The 17,171-nt window shown below is 39.4% G+C and overlaps 3 protein-coding genes across 4 annotated transcripts; all 3 read left to right on the top strand.

Moving 5' to 3' along the window:
• The first annotated feature begins 2,001 nt into the window (after positions 1–2,001).
• On the top strand, positions 2,002–10,728 carry LOC9328944 (mediator of RNA polymerase II transcription subunit 15a). 2 transcript variants are annotated; one of them, XM_021010424.1, is made up of 14 exons: positions 2,002–2,240; positions 2,620–2,740; positions 2,898–3,009; positions 3,194–3,311; positions 3,411–4,808; positions 4,909–4,979; positions 5,100–5,174; positions 5,497–6,792; positions 6,907–7,251; positions 7,378–7,584; positions 7,668–7,756; positions 7,943–8,877; positions 8,970–9,562; positions 9,663–10,728. In XM_021010424.1, exons 2-12 carry the CDS (start codon positions 2,628–2,630, stop codon positions 8,148–8,150), a joined length of 4,032 nt encoding a protein of 1,343 aa, XP_020866083.1. In that variant the 5' UTR covers positions 2,002–2,240; positions 2,620–2,627; the 3' UTR covers positions 8,151–8,877; positions 8,970–9,562; positions 9,663–10,728. The 2 variants fall into 2 exon arrangements, with proteins under 2 accessions (XP_020866083.1, XP_020866082.1); XM_021010423.1 differs by having other exon boundaries at positions 9,660–10,728.
• LOC9328943 (probable disease resistance protein At1g51480) lies at positions 9,827–10,603 on the top strand. Its single transcript, XM_021013911.1, has one exon. It carries the CDS (start codon positions 9,827–9,829, stop codon positions 10,601–10,603), a length of 777 nt encoding a protein of 258 aa, XP_020869570.1.
• A 2,319-nt stretch (positions 10,729–13,047) lies between the features above and the next one.
• LOC9328942 (probable mediator of RNA polymerase II transcription subunit 15b) lies at positions 13,048–14,584 on the top strand. Its single transcript, XM_021010939.1, is given in 7 exon segments — positions 13,048–13,142; positions 13,144–13,191; positions 13,510–14,001; positions 14,121–14,158; positions 14,160–14,301; positions 14,304–14,367; positions 14,370–14,584. Coding segments are annotated over 7 exon segments (888 nt in total). The 5' UTR covers positions 13,048–13,076; the 3' UTR covers positions 14,408–14,584.
• Positions 14,585–17,171: the final 2,587 nt, after the last annotated feature.

Raw genomic sequence — 17,171 nt, 5'->3', positions numbered from 1 at the left:
ATCAAACCCCTCTTTCCACCATTCTCGCGATCACCGCAAAACGCAACTTCATGGATACCTTCGAATTCATATCTTATGCCTTTCCGCTAGATGATACCTGTACCAAAAACCCCCGTATTCTCGTAATATTCTTCAATCCTCATGATCCCGCCTAAGAAATAACGCCGCTACATCCCCCCCACACCCGTTAAGCCGCTATCCCCCCAAAAACGTAAACCCGTCATTAACATTAACCCGATCATAATTACCCAATGAATTTGAAGTTAAATGAGTTCATGGGTTGACTCAACTCATTTAGCAACTCATTTAGCAAAATGTGATCAGCCAACCCATGAACTCATTTAATTTGATGGGTTAGATGGTTAAATGGGTTGACTCATTAATGTAATAAATAAATTAATAATTAAAATAAATTAACAATAAAAAGAAAAAAATAATAATAATAATCATAATAATAATCACCGATTTACGTTTTTGGCGGGAAAACGAATTTACGTTTTTGGCGGGAAAATCACAGATTTAAGTTTTTGGCGGGAAAATTACGAATTTACGTTTTTGGAGAGAAAATCATAGATTTACGTTTTTGGCGGGAAAATCATTGATTTACGTTTTTGGAGGGAAAATCATAGATTTACGTTTTTGGCGGGAAAATCACGAATTTACGTTTTTGGCGGGAAAATCACGGATTTGTGTTTTTGGCGGGAAAATCATGGATTTACGTTTTTGGCGGGAAAATCACGGATTTACGTTTTTGCCGGGAAAATCACGGATTTACGTTTTTGGCGGGAAAATCACAGATTTACGTTTTTGGCGGAAAATCACGGATTTACGTTGGCGGGAAAATTATCCATCCTCATTTTTGGTTAAAAATTGTAAAAAAATTTTGCGGGAAAATTATGGATTTACGTTTTTGGCGGGAAAATCACGAATTTATATTTTTGGCGGGAAAATTGTGTATTCACATTTTTGGCGGGAAAATTAAGGATTATATTCAATTGGTTTAGAAGTTTTGGTTAGACAAATTGAAATCGGTTTAGAGATTTGGATTGGTTTAATTCAATTTAACCAAAATTGTTGGGTTAAATGGGTAAACCATTGACCCATTACAACCCAACTCATTTCACCCATCAACCCATTTGACTCAATAACTCATTTGATCCATCAACTCATTTGAGTCAAAAATTTCAATTCATTAAGGTTCATGGATTGAGTTGAGTTGAGTTGACCCATGAATCTTGACCCATTTTGACACTCCTATACATATACATTAGCAAATAGTTAGAATATTTAAGATTGAATTAGGGAAGAACACAATTTTTTTTTTGTCAACCACACATTAATTATTAAAAAACTCATTGATTGGTTGCTCAACTAGGAGGAGTAGTGCTTACAAAAGAGTAGGGAAGAACACAATTGTTTGTCAGATTAATTGAAAATCTTCTTTATTTGCTTTCTTCTTAAAATTAGATTATTAAAGATTTTATTCCTTAACTATAACATTTATTTTTCTAACCTATTAAATTATTAACAAAATAAAACGAAATTAGTTTTTTTGTTAAAAAAACGAAAATGCTGTTTTCATTTAATCTTACTAATAAAAGATCATTTGAAGAAAAACTATCATTTGAAAAATTATAGCAAAATGTGACAATGTGTAATGTAATTTAAACTCTGAAATATCTATTGTATACCTACTAAATTTATGTATATCATTCAGTTTGAATTTATTTAATATCACTTAAAAATTTATTTATAAAATGTCTTATACATGGAAACAAAAAAAGTAAAATTGAAAAATAGTTCTAATACCGTATACAACATCATTTAGTTAACAAATTTCTAATACAATTTGCACTAATGCTACCAGATTTGAACTGGGAGAACTATACAATTATACATGTGGTAAGACTAGATTTTTTTTATAAAAAAACAACACACATTTATTGCAAAAGGAAGAAAAAAAGAAAAAAAGAAAAAAAAGAAAAAAAGAAAAAAAGAAAAAAAGAAAGAAACTTGTTATAAGAGAGAACTGGTAGGCTCGATTATGATTTATGATGCAAACAAGTTTCCTCTGTCTTTACCCAGAAGATCCTATATTCGTTTCTCGATCAAGCTAAACCCTAATAATCGAGCTCCTATTTCCCGTTTTCTCCGCTGTTTTCCTAATATCAAGCCCTAATCGTTGTAGCAACCTTGACTCCGTCAAACGCGAAATCTCCTTGATTGGCTCTGAATTTGAGGTGAAATGTTCGAATCTCGTTTTTATTTAATTTTGCTCTGTTGTTCCTAAGCCTTGCTTTTTGATCGGGATTCCAAAGTAAGATAAAGTATCGCCCTTTGTACGAGAATAGATGAACTTTGTTGATGTTATAAAGTTTGCTTATTTGTTTTCCTTGATTCTCGTTTCGGTTGAGTTTATGGCTTTGTGCTACCAACATTAAAAAGAATGAAAGTTTGGCTGATCAATAAGAAATTCTCAGTGTTAATCTCATCCATGTTGTGTGGTCATTTGTTCCTGTTGATTTGGGTTAATCCGTTTTTTTTTTTTTTTATTGTCATGTTTTGGTTTCTATGTCTACTTACTATTGATACTTTGCTCTTCATGGCTTGTAAACACAGGACACTTGATGGATAATAATAACTGGAGGCCTTCTCTTCCAAACGGAGAACCTGCCATGGACTCAGGTGACTGGAGAACTCAATTGCCTCCTGATTCACGTCAGAAGATCGTCAACAAGATGTAAGTTTAATATACCACTTAGAGTTTTCATCCCTCCCACTCTAGCGGTGTTTTTTTGTCTATGCCACTTAAATCCTACAGAAATAGAAGGTTATTATGGTGACATAGTTCCTTGACCAATAGTTTGTTTTTACTTATTTTCTTGCCACTTGCGCAGAATGGAAACACTCAAGAAGCACCTTCCGTTTTCTGGACCTGAGGGAATTAACGAGCTCAGGAGAATTGCAGCCAGATTCGAGGAGAAAATTTTCAGCGGTGCTGTTAACCAGGTTATTAATAGTCTTCTGAACCTAGATTTTTGTTTCGTTAGTCAGCTAAATATAAAGATTTGTGAGGAAATGGACTCCACAACATGGAAAAGAACTACCTTTTGGCACCTGCAAAGCTTAGCCTCGATATATGGGTGTGAAATCCATGTATACCTTCCTGATATTCTTTTATATCGCCTTTCAGACTGATTACCTTCGGAAAATATCAATGAAGATGCTGACAATGGAGACTAAATCACAAAATGCAGCTGGTTCTTCCGCATCTATCCCTGCCGCTAATAATGGCACATCCATAGATTCGAGTAATCACGATTCTCAAGCATGAATTGCTTAAGTCTGTTGTTCTGGTTTTTGGATAATTGTTTCTCTTATTTGATGCATTTTAACCTTTCCTTGAATAGTACCCACCAATCAAGGTCATCTTCTTCCAGGATCGCTACCAACCAATCAATCTCAAGCGCCTCAGCCGTTACTGTCCCAAACCATGCAGAATAATAGCGCCTCTGGAATGACGGGTTCTACTGCTTTACCATCTTCCATGCCGCCGGTTTCTTCCATAACCAATAATAACGCCACAAGCGTCGTAAACCAGAATGCCAATATGCAAAATGTAGCTGGAATGTTGCAAGATTCATCTGGGCAGCATGGCCTTTCCTCGAACATGTTTTCAGGATCCCAAAGGCAGATGCTTGGAAGGCCACATGCTATGTCTTCACAGCAACAACAGCAGCCATATCTTTATCAGCAGCAGCTACAGCAGCAACTTCTCAAGCAGAACTTCCAGTCAGGGAATGTTCCCAATCCCAATTCGCTTTTGCCATCACACATTCAACAACAGCAACAAAATGTGCTGCAGCCAAATCAACTGCATTCGTCTCAACAACCTGGCGTTCCAACATCTGCTACGCAGCCCTCCACTGTGAACTCAGCTCCTCTCCAGGGACTCCACACAAATCAGCAATCAAGTCCGCAATTGTCTTCTCAGCAGACGACACAATCTATGCTTCGTCAGCATCAATCGTCAATGCTAAGGCAACATCCGCAATCACAACAAGCCTCTGGCATCCATCAGCAGCAAACTTCATTGCCGCAGCAATCAATTTCTCCTCTACAACAGCAGCAAACACAAATAATGCGGCAACAAGCTGCAAATAGCTCAGGCATCCAACAGAAGCAGATGATGGGGCAGCATGTTGTTGGGGATATGCAGCAGCAACATCAGCAAAGGTTACTGAACCAACAAAATAATATTATGAACATACAACAGCAGCAGTCGCAGCAGCAACCACTGCAGCAGCCACTGCAGCAGCCACAGCAACAGCAAAAACAGCAGCCACCGGCCCAGCAGCAGTTGATGTCTCAACAAAACAGCCTCCAGGCAACTCATCAGCAACCACTGGGCCCTCAAAGCAATGTTGCAGGATTGCAGCAACCACAACAACAGATGCTCAATTCCCAGGTTGGCAATTCGAGTTTGCAGAATAACCAGCACTCGGTGCATATGTTATCACAACCAACGGTTGGGCTGCAACGAACACATCAGGCTGGCCATGGCTTGTTTTCTTCTCAGGGCCAACAGTCACAAAATCAGCCATCCCAACAGCAGATGATGCCACAGCTTCAATCGCATCATCAGCAACTAGGTTTGCAACAACAACCTAATCTGCTACAACAGGATGTGCAACAAAGGCTACAAGCTTCAGGCCAAGTCACAGGTTCCCTGCTTCCACCTCAAAATGTTGTGGACCAACAGAGACAACTATATCAATCCCAAAGAACCCTTCCGGAGATGCCATCATGTATGCTTTTTCATCCTTTTAAATACTTTAGGTTCTGATATTTTACATAACCTCTCAGCAGGATATGATGTTGAACAATTTCCGTTTTTATAATTCTTAGCATCGCTGGATTCGACGGCACAGACGGAAAGTGCAAATGGAGGTGACTGGCAAGAGGAAGTTTATCAGAAGGTAGTTCTCTCTTTTTAAGTTTGCTATATGTTTACCAATTCTAGCTACACTTATTTAATCTTCAAGTGATAGATATCATTGTAATGAGTAATTGTATGACCATAGTGCTTGTCTTTGTAGATCAAATCTATGAAAGAGACGTACTTACCAGATCTGAATGAAATCTACCAGAGAGTTGCAGCTAAGTTGCAGCAAGTAAGTTACAATTTTCTTTTTTTACTAAGAGAATAGTTTGCACGTGGATGTCCTCTGGTAACGTAGTGAGTACCCTCTGAGGAGTTTTGTGAATTCAATGCAAAAGTTCGGTTCGTTATTGCAGAAGAACGCCATATAACTTTGGAGTCTTGTTACTCATAAAAAAAAAATCTTAAGACTCGTTTTCTTAAAGACTGTCTACTAGAAAATTTACCTGCTCATTGTATTTGTTATGTTCTTTCCCAAACCTACAGAAGCTGTAGCTTGCACCGATGTATTTGTTTCGTTTTTTATTCATTAAGTTATTTTTGTATCTGAGCAGGATTCTCTTCCACAGCAACAAAGATCAGATCAGTTTGAGAAATTGAAACAATTCAAAACAATGTTGGAGCGAATGATTCAATTTCTATCTGTTTCAAAGAGCAATATCATGCCCGCATTAAAGGATAAGGTGGCTTATTATGAGAAGCAGATTATAGGTTTCTTAAATATGCACAGGCCGAGGAAGCCAGTACAGCAAGGGCAGCTTCCGCAATCTCAGATGCAGCCTATGCAGCAACCGCAATCTCAGACAGTTCAAGATCAATCTCATGATAACCAAACAAATCAGCAAATGCAATCAATGAGCATGCAGGGTGCTGGGCCAAGGGCACAACAGAGTAGTCTGCCAAATATGCAGAACAATGTTCTATCATCTCGTCCTGGAGTTTCAGCTTCACAGCAGAACATTCCCAGTACCATACCGGCTTCTAGTTTAGAATTAGGCCAAGGAAATGCCTTGAATACTGGCCAGCAGGTTGCCATGGGATCGATGCAACAAAATACTTCTCAACAAGTAAATAACAGTTCTGCCTCTGCTCAAAGTGGGTTAAGCACACTTCAGACTAATGTAAATCAACCCCAGTTAAGTTCCAGTTTGCTTCAGCATCAGCACCTCAAGCAACAGCAAGATCAACAAATGACGCAGCAGTTCAAACAGCAATTTCAACAGCGCCAGATGCAACAGCAACAGTTGCAAGCAAGACAGCAACAGCAACAGCAACAGTTGCAAGCAAGACAGCAAGCGGCACAATTACAGCAGATGAATGATATGAATGATTTAACTTCAAGGCAGGGGATGAATGTCAGTCGTGGGATGTTTCAGCAACATTCTCTGCAGGGTCAGCGTGCTACTTATCCTCTTCAACAGTTAAAACCAGGAGCTGTTTCCTCGCCTCAACTTCTGCAAGGTGCATCTCCTCAGATGTCACAACAACATTTGTCTCCTCAGGTTGACCAGAAAAATCTATCAACTGTCAACAAGATGGGAACTCCATTGCAACCTGCAAATTCCCCTTTTGTTGTCCCATCTCCTTCAACCCCCTTGGCTCCGTCCCCTATGCAAGTTGACTCTGAGAAACCTGGTGCTTCTTCGTTGTCAATGGGAAATATTGCACGCCAACAAGCAACTGGCATGCAAGGTGTAGTTCAGTCCCTAGCAATTGGCACTCCAGGGATCTCTGCCTCTCCTCTCCTTCAGGAGTTTACTAGTCCTGATGGAAATATTTTAAATCCTTTGACAATTACATCTGGAAAACCGAGTGCTACTGAGCTGCCTATTGAACGCCTTATTAGAGCCGTAAGTAAAATTTCCAATTTTGAAGGGCATATAGTAACAGGACGGTGATATTGCTCCGATCCCTCTTTGGTAGTATAATCATTGTTCTGGTTATGATGTATGCTTTGTTTTCAGGTGAAGTCCAGCTCACCACAAGTGCTTTCTTCTGCAGTAAGTGACATCGGATCGGTTGTAAGCATGGTTGATAGGATAGCTGGTTCAGCACCAGGAAACGGTTCAAGAGCTTCAGTTGGTGAGGACTTGGTTGCAATGACTAAGTGCCGCCTCCAAGCAAGAAACTTCATGACCCAAGAGGGAATGATGGCGACCAAGAAAATGAAGCGTCACACAACCGCAATGCCACTAAGCGTTGCTTCACTGGGAGGAAGCGTTGGTGATAACTACAAGCAGTTTGCTAGTTCAGAAACATCAGATCTAGAATCCACTGCGACTTCTGATGGCAAGAAGGCAAGAACTGAGGTATGATTTTCAGTTAGACTTCTCTTAGGTAGATTTGAATATTGACACACACACACGCAACAAAGAAAATTTGGAAGCACAAGGCTTCGATATTCTTTTTTTTGAATACTCTATCTTGGACTGCAGACCGAGCATGCCCTTTTGGAGGAAATAAAAGAAATAAACCAGCGGCTGATAGATACAGTTGTTGAGATAAGTGATGATGAAGATGCTGCTGATCCTAGTGAGGGAGCAATATCAAGCATAGGGTGTGAAGGAACAACAGTTAGATTCTCGTTTATAGCTGTTTCTCTCAGCCCAGCCTTGAAGGCTCATCTCTCATCAACACAAATGGTAAGCATGGTCAACTCGTTAACGTTTTGTGAAAAATATATCATTTATCCTTTCATAATATATGTTTTGTGCTTCTAATACAGTCTCCTATTCAACCATTGCGTCTACTGGTTCCTTGTAGCTACCCCAATGGCTCTCCATCTCTTCTGGATAAACTGCCGGTTGAAACCAGGTACAAGCAAGATCCTTCAGTCTCGCGTAAATAGAAACATAGATTTTTCATACCGAGTCAAGCAAACTTGTAGGATACAGTTAGAATGTTTGCAAGAATCATCTGCTCATGTCATGTCCTAGAAACCCTTTATAAGAAGAAACTGCGTTATCTTCTTACCTTAACACGGTCTGCTTTCTTGAACAGCAAAGAAAATGAGGACCTCTCGTCCAAAGCTATGGCAAGGTTCAACATATTGCTAAGAAGTTTGTCACAGCCAATGTCGCTCAAAGACATAGCCAAGACATGGGACGCCTGTGCTCGGGCTGTGATCTGTGAGTACGCACAGCAATTTGGCGGTGGAACATTCAGCTCAAAATACGGCACTTGGGAGAAATATGTAGCAGCTTCCTGAATCTGGCGGATCTCTCAGGTCCTCAACGGCAAATCTGTGATTCACTTGCAGTTTCATGTCAAAACTATTGGAAAAAAAAGCCAAAAAGGCTCCTACCTCCTTTTTTTTTTGTTGTTGTATAGTATAAGTTTTTTCTTACCCACATGTGGTTGGGAGTTTTTATCTATTAGCAAAGCTTATGCTGTATTATTGAATATATAATACAGTTAATTATTTACAATTATATTATTTAACTTTGTTGTATGTATTTTGTGAATCTTGTTAGTACAAGTCATTTTGAATGTAGTGCTTTACTGATATACAAGTCTCTTCTCCCTTGCGATGTGTTTTCTTTAGTTGAACTCTCTCATCTTCAATGTTGTTGACTCTGGCGCTCTGTTTCTAAAAATGAATAAAGACTCTCTTTTTTTCAATGTTTTGTAAATGGGCTTTATGCAAATTTCTCAGCTATGTGCTTTGTATGAGCTCGGAGGTCTTTGTTGGGTGAGTCCGTCTAACTAGTAGGACTATAAAAGGTTCAAGTTGATGCCTTTTCTCTCCTTCAATCTGTGACGGGCTGTTTGGAGCTTCTCAAAATGCTCCACTATCCTCTTGCTTAAATATGGCGCTTTCCATGTCCAAAAAAGATAAAAGGTTAGTGGATGCACAACACATGTTCGATGAAATGCCTGAGAGAAACAGAGCCATTGATGAACACTTTACAACACAATCAACAAGGGCGTAACAGGTAGCTCATCTTTGCTTTACTAGTGTCTAACTCTCTGAATTAATCATCCACAACATGCTCCGATACTAGTCTTGCTTTTTTATATAACTTAGCATCGCTGGATTCAAGTGGAAATGTGAAGCAAGAGGAGCTTTTTCAAGAGGTACAAATCAAAATGATAATTTACCAGTGAGTTACTTTCCACTTAACTCATATATTTACCCTATATAATATAAACCTACAAAACTAAACCCAAGAAACTCAGCTTTTGATATAGTGGAAGTTTTTTATGAAATACTATTAGCAGACTTTTGTGAATAACTCGTTAATTTATTCATCACTGGACGACTTGAGAGTCAACCAAGGTAATGGCAAGATCTGAAAGCAAGAACCTAATAAGTAACCATTTGAGCCAAAAGATCCAATCTTTAACAGCTTCCCTTCACTCTCAATCATTTTCCTACTGTTGAGATGGAAGTAAGATCTTTGGGAGCAGATGAGGCATGGGATTTCTTCTGCGAGAGAATTGGAGACACCTTGGAGAGTCACCCGGACATCCGTGAGCTCGCAAGGATAGTTGTTGAAAGATGCAGAGGCTCACCGCTCGCACTTAGTGTTATTGGCGTGACTATGACAGGCAAGACTTTGGTGCAAGAATGGCGGTATGCAATCGACACTTTGACTTTATCGGCGGCTAAGTTTTCAGGTATGGAATGAGATCCTTACGGTTTTGAATTTTAGCTACGATAATTTGAAGGATGAGAGAGTGAAACAGTGTTTTCAATACTGTGCTTTATTCCCAGAAGATGGCATAATATCAAAAGAAGATTTGGTAGACTATTGGATTGATGAAGGAATCATTGATGGAAGAAAAGATTGATATAGAGCAGAGGAGGAGGGTTACGAGATAATTAATTACCTTGTTCATGCTTGTCTATTGATAGAAAATAAATTTGGCAATATAGTGACCATGCCTACCCTGGTTCGTGAAATGGCCTTGTGGGTAGCATCAAATCTTGGGGAGGAGAAAGAAAACTTCATTGTGAAAGCCGTAGCAAAACTTAATCACACTCCAAATGTCAAGGATTGGAGAGGTGTGAGTAGGATCTCATTGTGGGGTAATCGGATCAAGGGTATAAGTTGCAGTCCAGATTGTCCCAAGCTTACAACCTTATTCCTCCAGTTCAATGGTCTGGGGAAGATCTCAAGTGGACTTTTTATGTTTATGCCTAATCTTGTGGTTTTGGATCTAACGGCAAACATTGGCCTCGAGTTGCCTGAAGAGATTTCGAGACTGGTCTCTTTGCAGTATCTCAACTTATCACATACAAAGATAAAGGAACTTCCTCGGGGTTTAAAAGAGCTAAGGAAACTTATACACCTGAACCTGGAGTTTACTGGATGGCTTAAAGGAATTGCTGGGATATCAAGTTTATCAAATCTGCAAGTTCTAAAACTGTATTGTTCCGTCGAATTAAATATGGAACTGGTGGAGGAGTTACAGCTCCTGAAGCATTTAAAAGTTTTGACCGTCTCCGGGGGTGATGCCTATGTCTGGGAAAGATTTATGAGCATTCCCAGATTGGCAAGTTGCACTCGCAGTGCAACTCTTACGCACTGTGAAGCAGGAGCAGATGGAATATCGATTGCCGCGACCTCAAGTAGGCTTAGCGTCCTCCAGATATATGAGTCAAACATAAAGGAGATAAAGATTGATCAGAAAGACGATGATCACTGCAAGCAATAGTCCAAAGAGTCTGAGTAATAGCTGGAACTTCCGATACCTCATCAATGTGGAAATAAGTGAATGTCAGGGTCTGCGGGATTTGACGTAGTTGCTCTTTGCTCCTAATCTTGTTTGGCTGGATGTAAGAGAGTCACCGCAAATAAAAGAAATAATAAGCAAAGACAAAGCTGCCAGCTTTATGAATGGTGAAGCATATGAAAAAATGCCCTTTCTGAAGTTGAGACACCTCGAGTTAGAAAACCTGGAAGAACTGGATAGCATCTACTGGAGTCCTTTGTCTTTTCCTTGTCTAATGAAAATCGATGTATTCGGCTGTCCGAACCTCTGGAAACTTCCTCTCAGTTCCTGCAGTGCAAGCGGCAGTAACCTTGTCATTTATGGAGAGGAAGAGTGGATCCAGAATCTTCAATGGGACGAGGAAGATACTAAGGAGCAGTTCACCCTGAAACTTATAAAGGTGGGATTTCTTGGATTTAGTTTTGTAGGTTTATGAGTAATGTGATGATTGGACCATTTGGCAACCTTGCAGAGCGAGGTACCTGTGGAGAATTCACAAAACCAGTCAGAGTTAGAGTTGCGGAAGAGAGTAGCGGATCTTGAGGAAGAGAACTGATCAGTCAAACAACGTCTTCACAGAGATGTTGTTATGGCAGCAACGGCAAGAGCATCAGCTATTTATGCCTCCACAGAGCAGCATTCAGACAGTGGTGCATCAGCAACAAACGGGATCTCAAATTAAGCTGTACCTATGGCTTTTGTTGACCCTTGTACCTCTTGTCTCTGCAGATCACATCCATGAAAGGGATGTATTTACCAGATATGACTGAACTTCACCAGAAAGTTGCAGCCAAGTTGCAGAACGTAAGTTAATTATCTTCTTCTTTTTCTACTTACTACTTGGACAATAGTTTGCATCTATGTGATATTTTGTTTCTTATCTTATTGAACAAAATATTTTTGTCTCTGGAGCAGGATTTTATTCCACAGCAACAAAGATCAGATAAGTTTGAGAAATTGGAAAAACTCAAGACAATATCGGAGCGAATCATAAATTTCCTATCTGTTCCAAAGGGCGATATCACGCCTGCATTAAAGGATAAGGTGGGTTATAATGAGAAGAAGATTATAGTTTTCTTAAATTTGCACTGGCCAAGGGCAGCTCCAAGATCACTCTCATGAATAAATCAAACAAATCCTTTTGAATGTAGAAATAAGAATTTGTTTGCATGTGAGTAGTGAGTACATTTATAGACTCAGTGCAAAAGTAACTTTTTAAGTCTTTGTTGTTACCCATTTAACAACAAAAAAAAAGAAAAAAACTTTCTTCTTTCAGAGGATGTAACTGCATCTATATGTTTGTTTGGTTTCTTATTGAGCTCAAGCAGAATTCTATTACGTATCAACAAAGATCAAAGCAATTTGTTGGAGCGAAGAATGATACAATTCCTACCTGTTTCAAAGAGCAATATCATGAAGGATTACCACGAGAACCAGATTATTGCTTTGTTACTAGCAGGATTGTGTTTAACTTTCATCTATGTGCTGAGTATGAGCTTGGCGGCTAGATGTGTCTTTTATCTGTTGCGAGAATTATACGAGTCACTCTGGTCACTTGATGCACAACAAATGTTCGATGCAATGCCTGAGAGAGAGAACACTTTGCAGCAAGCGGCTGTGAGCAAAAATCTTTTGTGTGCCCGTTTGCTTATTAAAGTACACGTGTCTCTTCTCTATTGGCCCAATCTCGCTTCGCTTCTTGTATTTAAACGGTGTATTCAAGAAAACGCAAAGATAACGGGAAACAAAAACGAGAACTTTTTCAGATCAAAAGCATTCGTTTTCTCTGATTCGTAAGCAACAACAGGTTCTTGATTTTGAGGTTAGATTTTCGGATTTCATTTTTTTGGTTTTAGGAGAGTTCACAGGCTTGGTGATACACTGATACTCAGAATCGAACACTTTTCTTCTTCTTCTTATCTCATTGCGTGCTTTTCACGGATCGCGTAAGTTTTAGCCTACGGAGAGACTAAAAATAGCAAACCCTTGGGTTCGAGTAGTAATGATTAAGCCCTAGGTCAACCTTTTTGCATCATTGAATTGCATTACAACTTAGATGATGGTTTAATGGGGATACTTGTTTCTCTAACTTTAGGGTTTTAGCATTATACACAGTCTGATGATGAACTCGCTTTTGCCTTTTATTTAGATCCAAATGCAAATGGAGATGATTGGCGAGAGGAGCTTTACCAAAAGGTAATCAATATCCCTTTTTGAATCTTGATTGTTTCTCATGATTATCTCTATAATGGAATCCCCAAGTTAAAAGATACATGGAGGGATCACTGTGATGTGTCTGTACAGATCAGATCCATGAAAAAGATGTATTCACCATATCTTTACCAGAGAGTTACAGACAATTTGCACCATGCAAGTGATAGATGCAACAAGGCAGTTGATCGTAGATGATATCACCATGATGAGTAATCGTATGATTATATTGCTTGTCTTTGTAGATCAAATCCATGAAAGAGACATCCTTCAGAGATCTCAATGAAATCTACCAGATAGTGGTAGCCAAGTTGCAGCAAGTAAGTTACAGTTTTCATTTTTACTAGGAAATTAGTTTGCACGTGTACGTCCTCTGGAACAGTACTAAGTACTTTATATAAAGAGTTTTACGAATTCAATGCAAGATCGGTTCATTACTACAAATGAAAGTCCTACAACTTAGGAATCTTGTTATCCATTTAACAAAGAAAAAGGTTCGTGAGACTCTCATGCTTACAGATAGTCCACTAGAAAGTTAACCTTCTGATAGTTACGTTCCTTCCCAAACCTACAGAGGTTGTAGCTTTCATTTATGTGTTTGTTTCTTTTCTACTGAATACATTCCCTTTTCTCTCTAGGAGGATTCTCTTCCGCAGCAGAAACTAAGACCAGATCAGTTTGAGAATTTGAAACGAGGCAAGACAGGGTTGGACAATATGCTACAATTCCTATCTCTTTCAAAGAGCAATATCAAACCTGGCTTGAAGGAGAAGGAAATTATAGATTTCTTAAATAAGCAGAGTCTGAGAAAGATAGTACAGAAAGGGCAGCTTTCGAAAGCTCAGATTCAGCCTATGCAGCAACCACTATCTCAGACAGTTCAAGATCAATCTCATGATAATCAAACAACTATGCAGATTCAATCAATGAGCAAGCAGGGTGCTGGGTCAAGGACACAACAGATCAAGCAAGGTGTAGTTCAATCCCTTGAAATTGGCACTCCCGGGATCTCTGCCTCTCCTCTCCTTCAGGAGCTTACTAGTCCTGATGAAAATATCAGATATCCTTTGACAAGTACTTGTGGAAAATCGAGTGCTACTGAGCTGCCTATTGAACGCCTTATTAGAGCTGTAAGTAACATTACTAATTTTGAAGGATATATTGCAACAGGGCGGTGTCATTGCTGGCATCCCTCTTTTGTCGTAGAAACATTGTTCTGATCTTAATGTATGCTTTCTGTTGATTTCAGGTGAAATCCATCTCACCACAAGCGCTTTCTTCTGCAGTAAGTGAGATCTGTTGTAAGCATGGTTGATAAGATAGCTGGTTCAGTACCAGGAAACGATTCAAGAGCTTCAGTTGGTGAGGACTTGGTTGCAATGAATAAATGCTGTCTCCAAGAAAGAAACTTCATGATGCAGGAGGGAATGGTGGCGTCCGTGAAAAGGAAGCGTCAGACAACCCCAATGCCATTAAGCGTTGCTTCAGTGGGAGGAAGCGTTGGTGATAGCTACAAGCAGTTTGCTGGTTTGGTAACATCAGATATGGAACCTTCTGTGACTTGTGGTGGCAAGAAGGCAAGAACTGAGGTATGGTTTTCAGTTACACTTCCCTTAGGTATATCTGCAAAGTTTATACAAACACACACACTCAGCACATAAAATTTGGAAGCCCAAGATTTCAATTTTCTTATTTTGAAGACTCAATCTTGGACTGCAGACCGAGCATGCCCTTTTGGAGGAAATCAAGGAAATAAACCAACGGCTGATAGATACAGTTGTTGAGATTATTAATGATGAAGATGCTGCTTATCCTAGTGAGAAAGCAACATCAAGCAAAGAGTGTAAAGGAACAACAGTTAGGTTCTCGTTTATAGCTGTTTCTCTCACCCCAGCCTTGGAGGCTCATCTCTCATTAACACAAATGGTAATCATGGTCATTTAGTTTAACATTTTTTGAAAATATCATTTCAGTTATCCTTTTAAAAATATGGTAATCATGGCCTCTATCTATCACAGGCTCCTATTCGACCATTGCGTCTGCTGGTTCCTTGTACCTACCCCAACGGCTCTCCATCTCTTGTGGACACACTCCCGGGCGAAACCAGGTACAAGGAAGATCCTTCAGTCTCAAGTAGATAGATACATATTTCTTTTCATACCGACTCGAGGTAACATGTACCATATAGTTAAAATCTTCTCCAAAATCCTAACCCTCTATAAGAAACTGCATCATCCTCTTTTACCTTAACACGGTCTGGTATCTTAAACAGCAAAGAGAAGGAGGACCTTTCTTCCAAAGCTATGGCAAGGTGCAACATATTGTTAAAAGGTCTTTCACAGCCAATGTCGCTCAAAGACATAGCCAAGACATGGGATGCTTGTGTGCGGGATGTGATCTGTGAGTACGCACAACAATTTGGCGGTGGAACTTTCAGCTCAAAACACGGAACTTGGGAGAATTTGTAGCCGCTTCCTGAATCTGATGGATCTCTCAAGTCTTTAATGGGAGCTCTGTGATTCTTACTGTTTCAAAGCATATCAAACAACCAAAAAGGCATTAGTCTAAGTTTTGTGCCATTGTGTGCTCTAGTGTAGACTGTCTAGTGTGCTGAGCTGTGCATAAACAGTGTGTAAAATAGAAAACTCAAAATGCTTCATTTGCGGATTCACTTTAAACGACTGAGAAACGCAACGTTTGGAGACAAAACCAACAACACAATTTTGCACAGTATCTTCTGCATCGTTTCGTTACGAGCATTTCACATCACCCAGAGAAAATAGAAACCCACCACGCCGATGCCTCCTGACACAGCAACTACGTCCAATTTCTTCTTCACCACACTACCAATCTCTAATCCTTCTAAACTTTGTTTTCTACTTCTTCATTTTCTCACATACAGATAATACTTAGGTGGTGTTATTCAATGGATTTTAATAGAATTGAAATTCAACACTAATCCAGTGTTACTCAACTAATGATTTTTAAATCTAACTGTAAAATCTGGTGTTATTGGATCTTATACCTCATTAGATTTGCTCAGAAAAAAAAAAATACTTCATTAGATTTTAAAAGTTTGATATTATTCAACTAAGATTTAAAATACTTCATTAAAATCCAGTATTATTCAAGTCTTTTTTTGCCTGAGAGAGTGAAAGTCTTTTTTTGGTTGGGGGTTAACCAAGTGATAATGACCAATATGGAGAGACAAAGACGTCATTTGAGTGACACCGGGATTTGTCAGGTTTGTAAGGGAGGGGAGGAAACGATAATTCACGTGCTTCGGGATTGTCCTGCGATGTTTGGTATTTGGACCAGAATTCTACCTCCGCGGAAGAGAGGTACCTTCTTTAATCAATCAATTCTTGAATGGGTGTTTGAGAATTTGGGGGATAGTAAGGAGGTAGATGGGTGTCCTTGGGCTACTTTGTTTGCAATGGCAATATGGTGGGGATGGAAATGGAGATGTGGCAATGTGTTTGGTGTAAATGGAAAGTGCAGGGATAGGGTGAAATTTATAAGAGATCTGGCCAAGAACGTGTTTCAAGCACACCACAATGTGAGCTCTAAAGAGAAAGGGGTGGGAAGGATTGAAAGAATGATATCGTGGAAGAAACCGGTTGATGGTTGGGTTAAGTTGAACACGGATGGAGCATCTCGTGGTAATCCGGGCTTGGCAGCAGCGGGTGGGGTCCTACGTCAAGGAGATGGGAGTTGGTATGGTGGTTTCTCTTTGAACGTTGGAATATGTTCTGCGCCGTTGGCAGAGTTATGGGGAGTTTATTACGGTCTCTACATTGCTTGGGAGCGTAAAATAACTCGGCTGAAGTTGGAGGTTGATTCGGAGTTGGTTGTGGGTTTTCTTACAGCGGAGATTAGCGATTCTCACCCGTTGTCTTTCCTAGTACGTCTGTGCTATGGCTTTTTATCGAGGGACTGGATAGTCCGTATCTCACATGTGTATATGGAAGCTAATCGTTTGGCAGACGAATTAGCGAACTATTCGCTTTCTTTACCGCTTGGTTTTCATGCTTTTACTGTTTGTCCAGAACTTGTTTATCCATTTATGTTGGAGGATATAAACGGGTCTGCGTACTCACGTAATGTCCGATTGTAAGTTTTTTTATTTTAATAAATTAGCATAGGAGACATTGTCTCCTATCGATTACCAAAAAAAAAAATCCAGTGTTATTCAAAACTAAGGGGGGTGTATTCAATAAAGGATTTGAAATGATTTGTATTAAAAAGATAAATCTTATGTTATTCAAACATGAATTTTAAAAATCTTTTTAAAATCAAG

Source organism: Arabidopsis lyrata, assembly GCF_000004255.2.
Source record: "Arabidopsis lyrata subsp. lyrata unplaced genomic scaffold ARALYscaffold_1, whole genome shotgun sequence".
In the NCBI taxonomy this organism is placed as follows: Eukaryota; Viridiplantae; Streptophyta; class Magnoliopsida; order Brassicales; family Brassicaceae; genus Arabidopsis; species Arabidopsis lyrata.
Note: the sequence above shows the minus strand (reverse complement) of the source record. Positions and strands in the feature narration are given on the sequence as shown.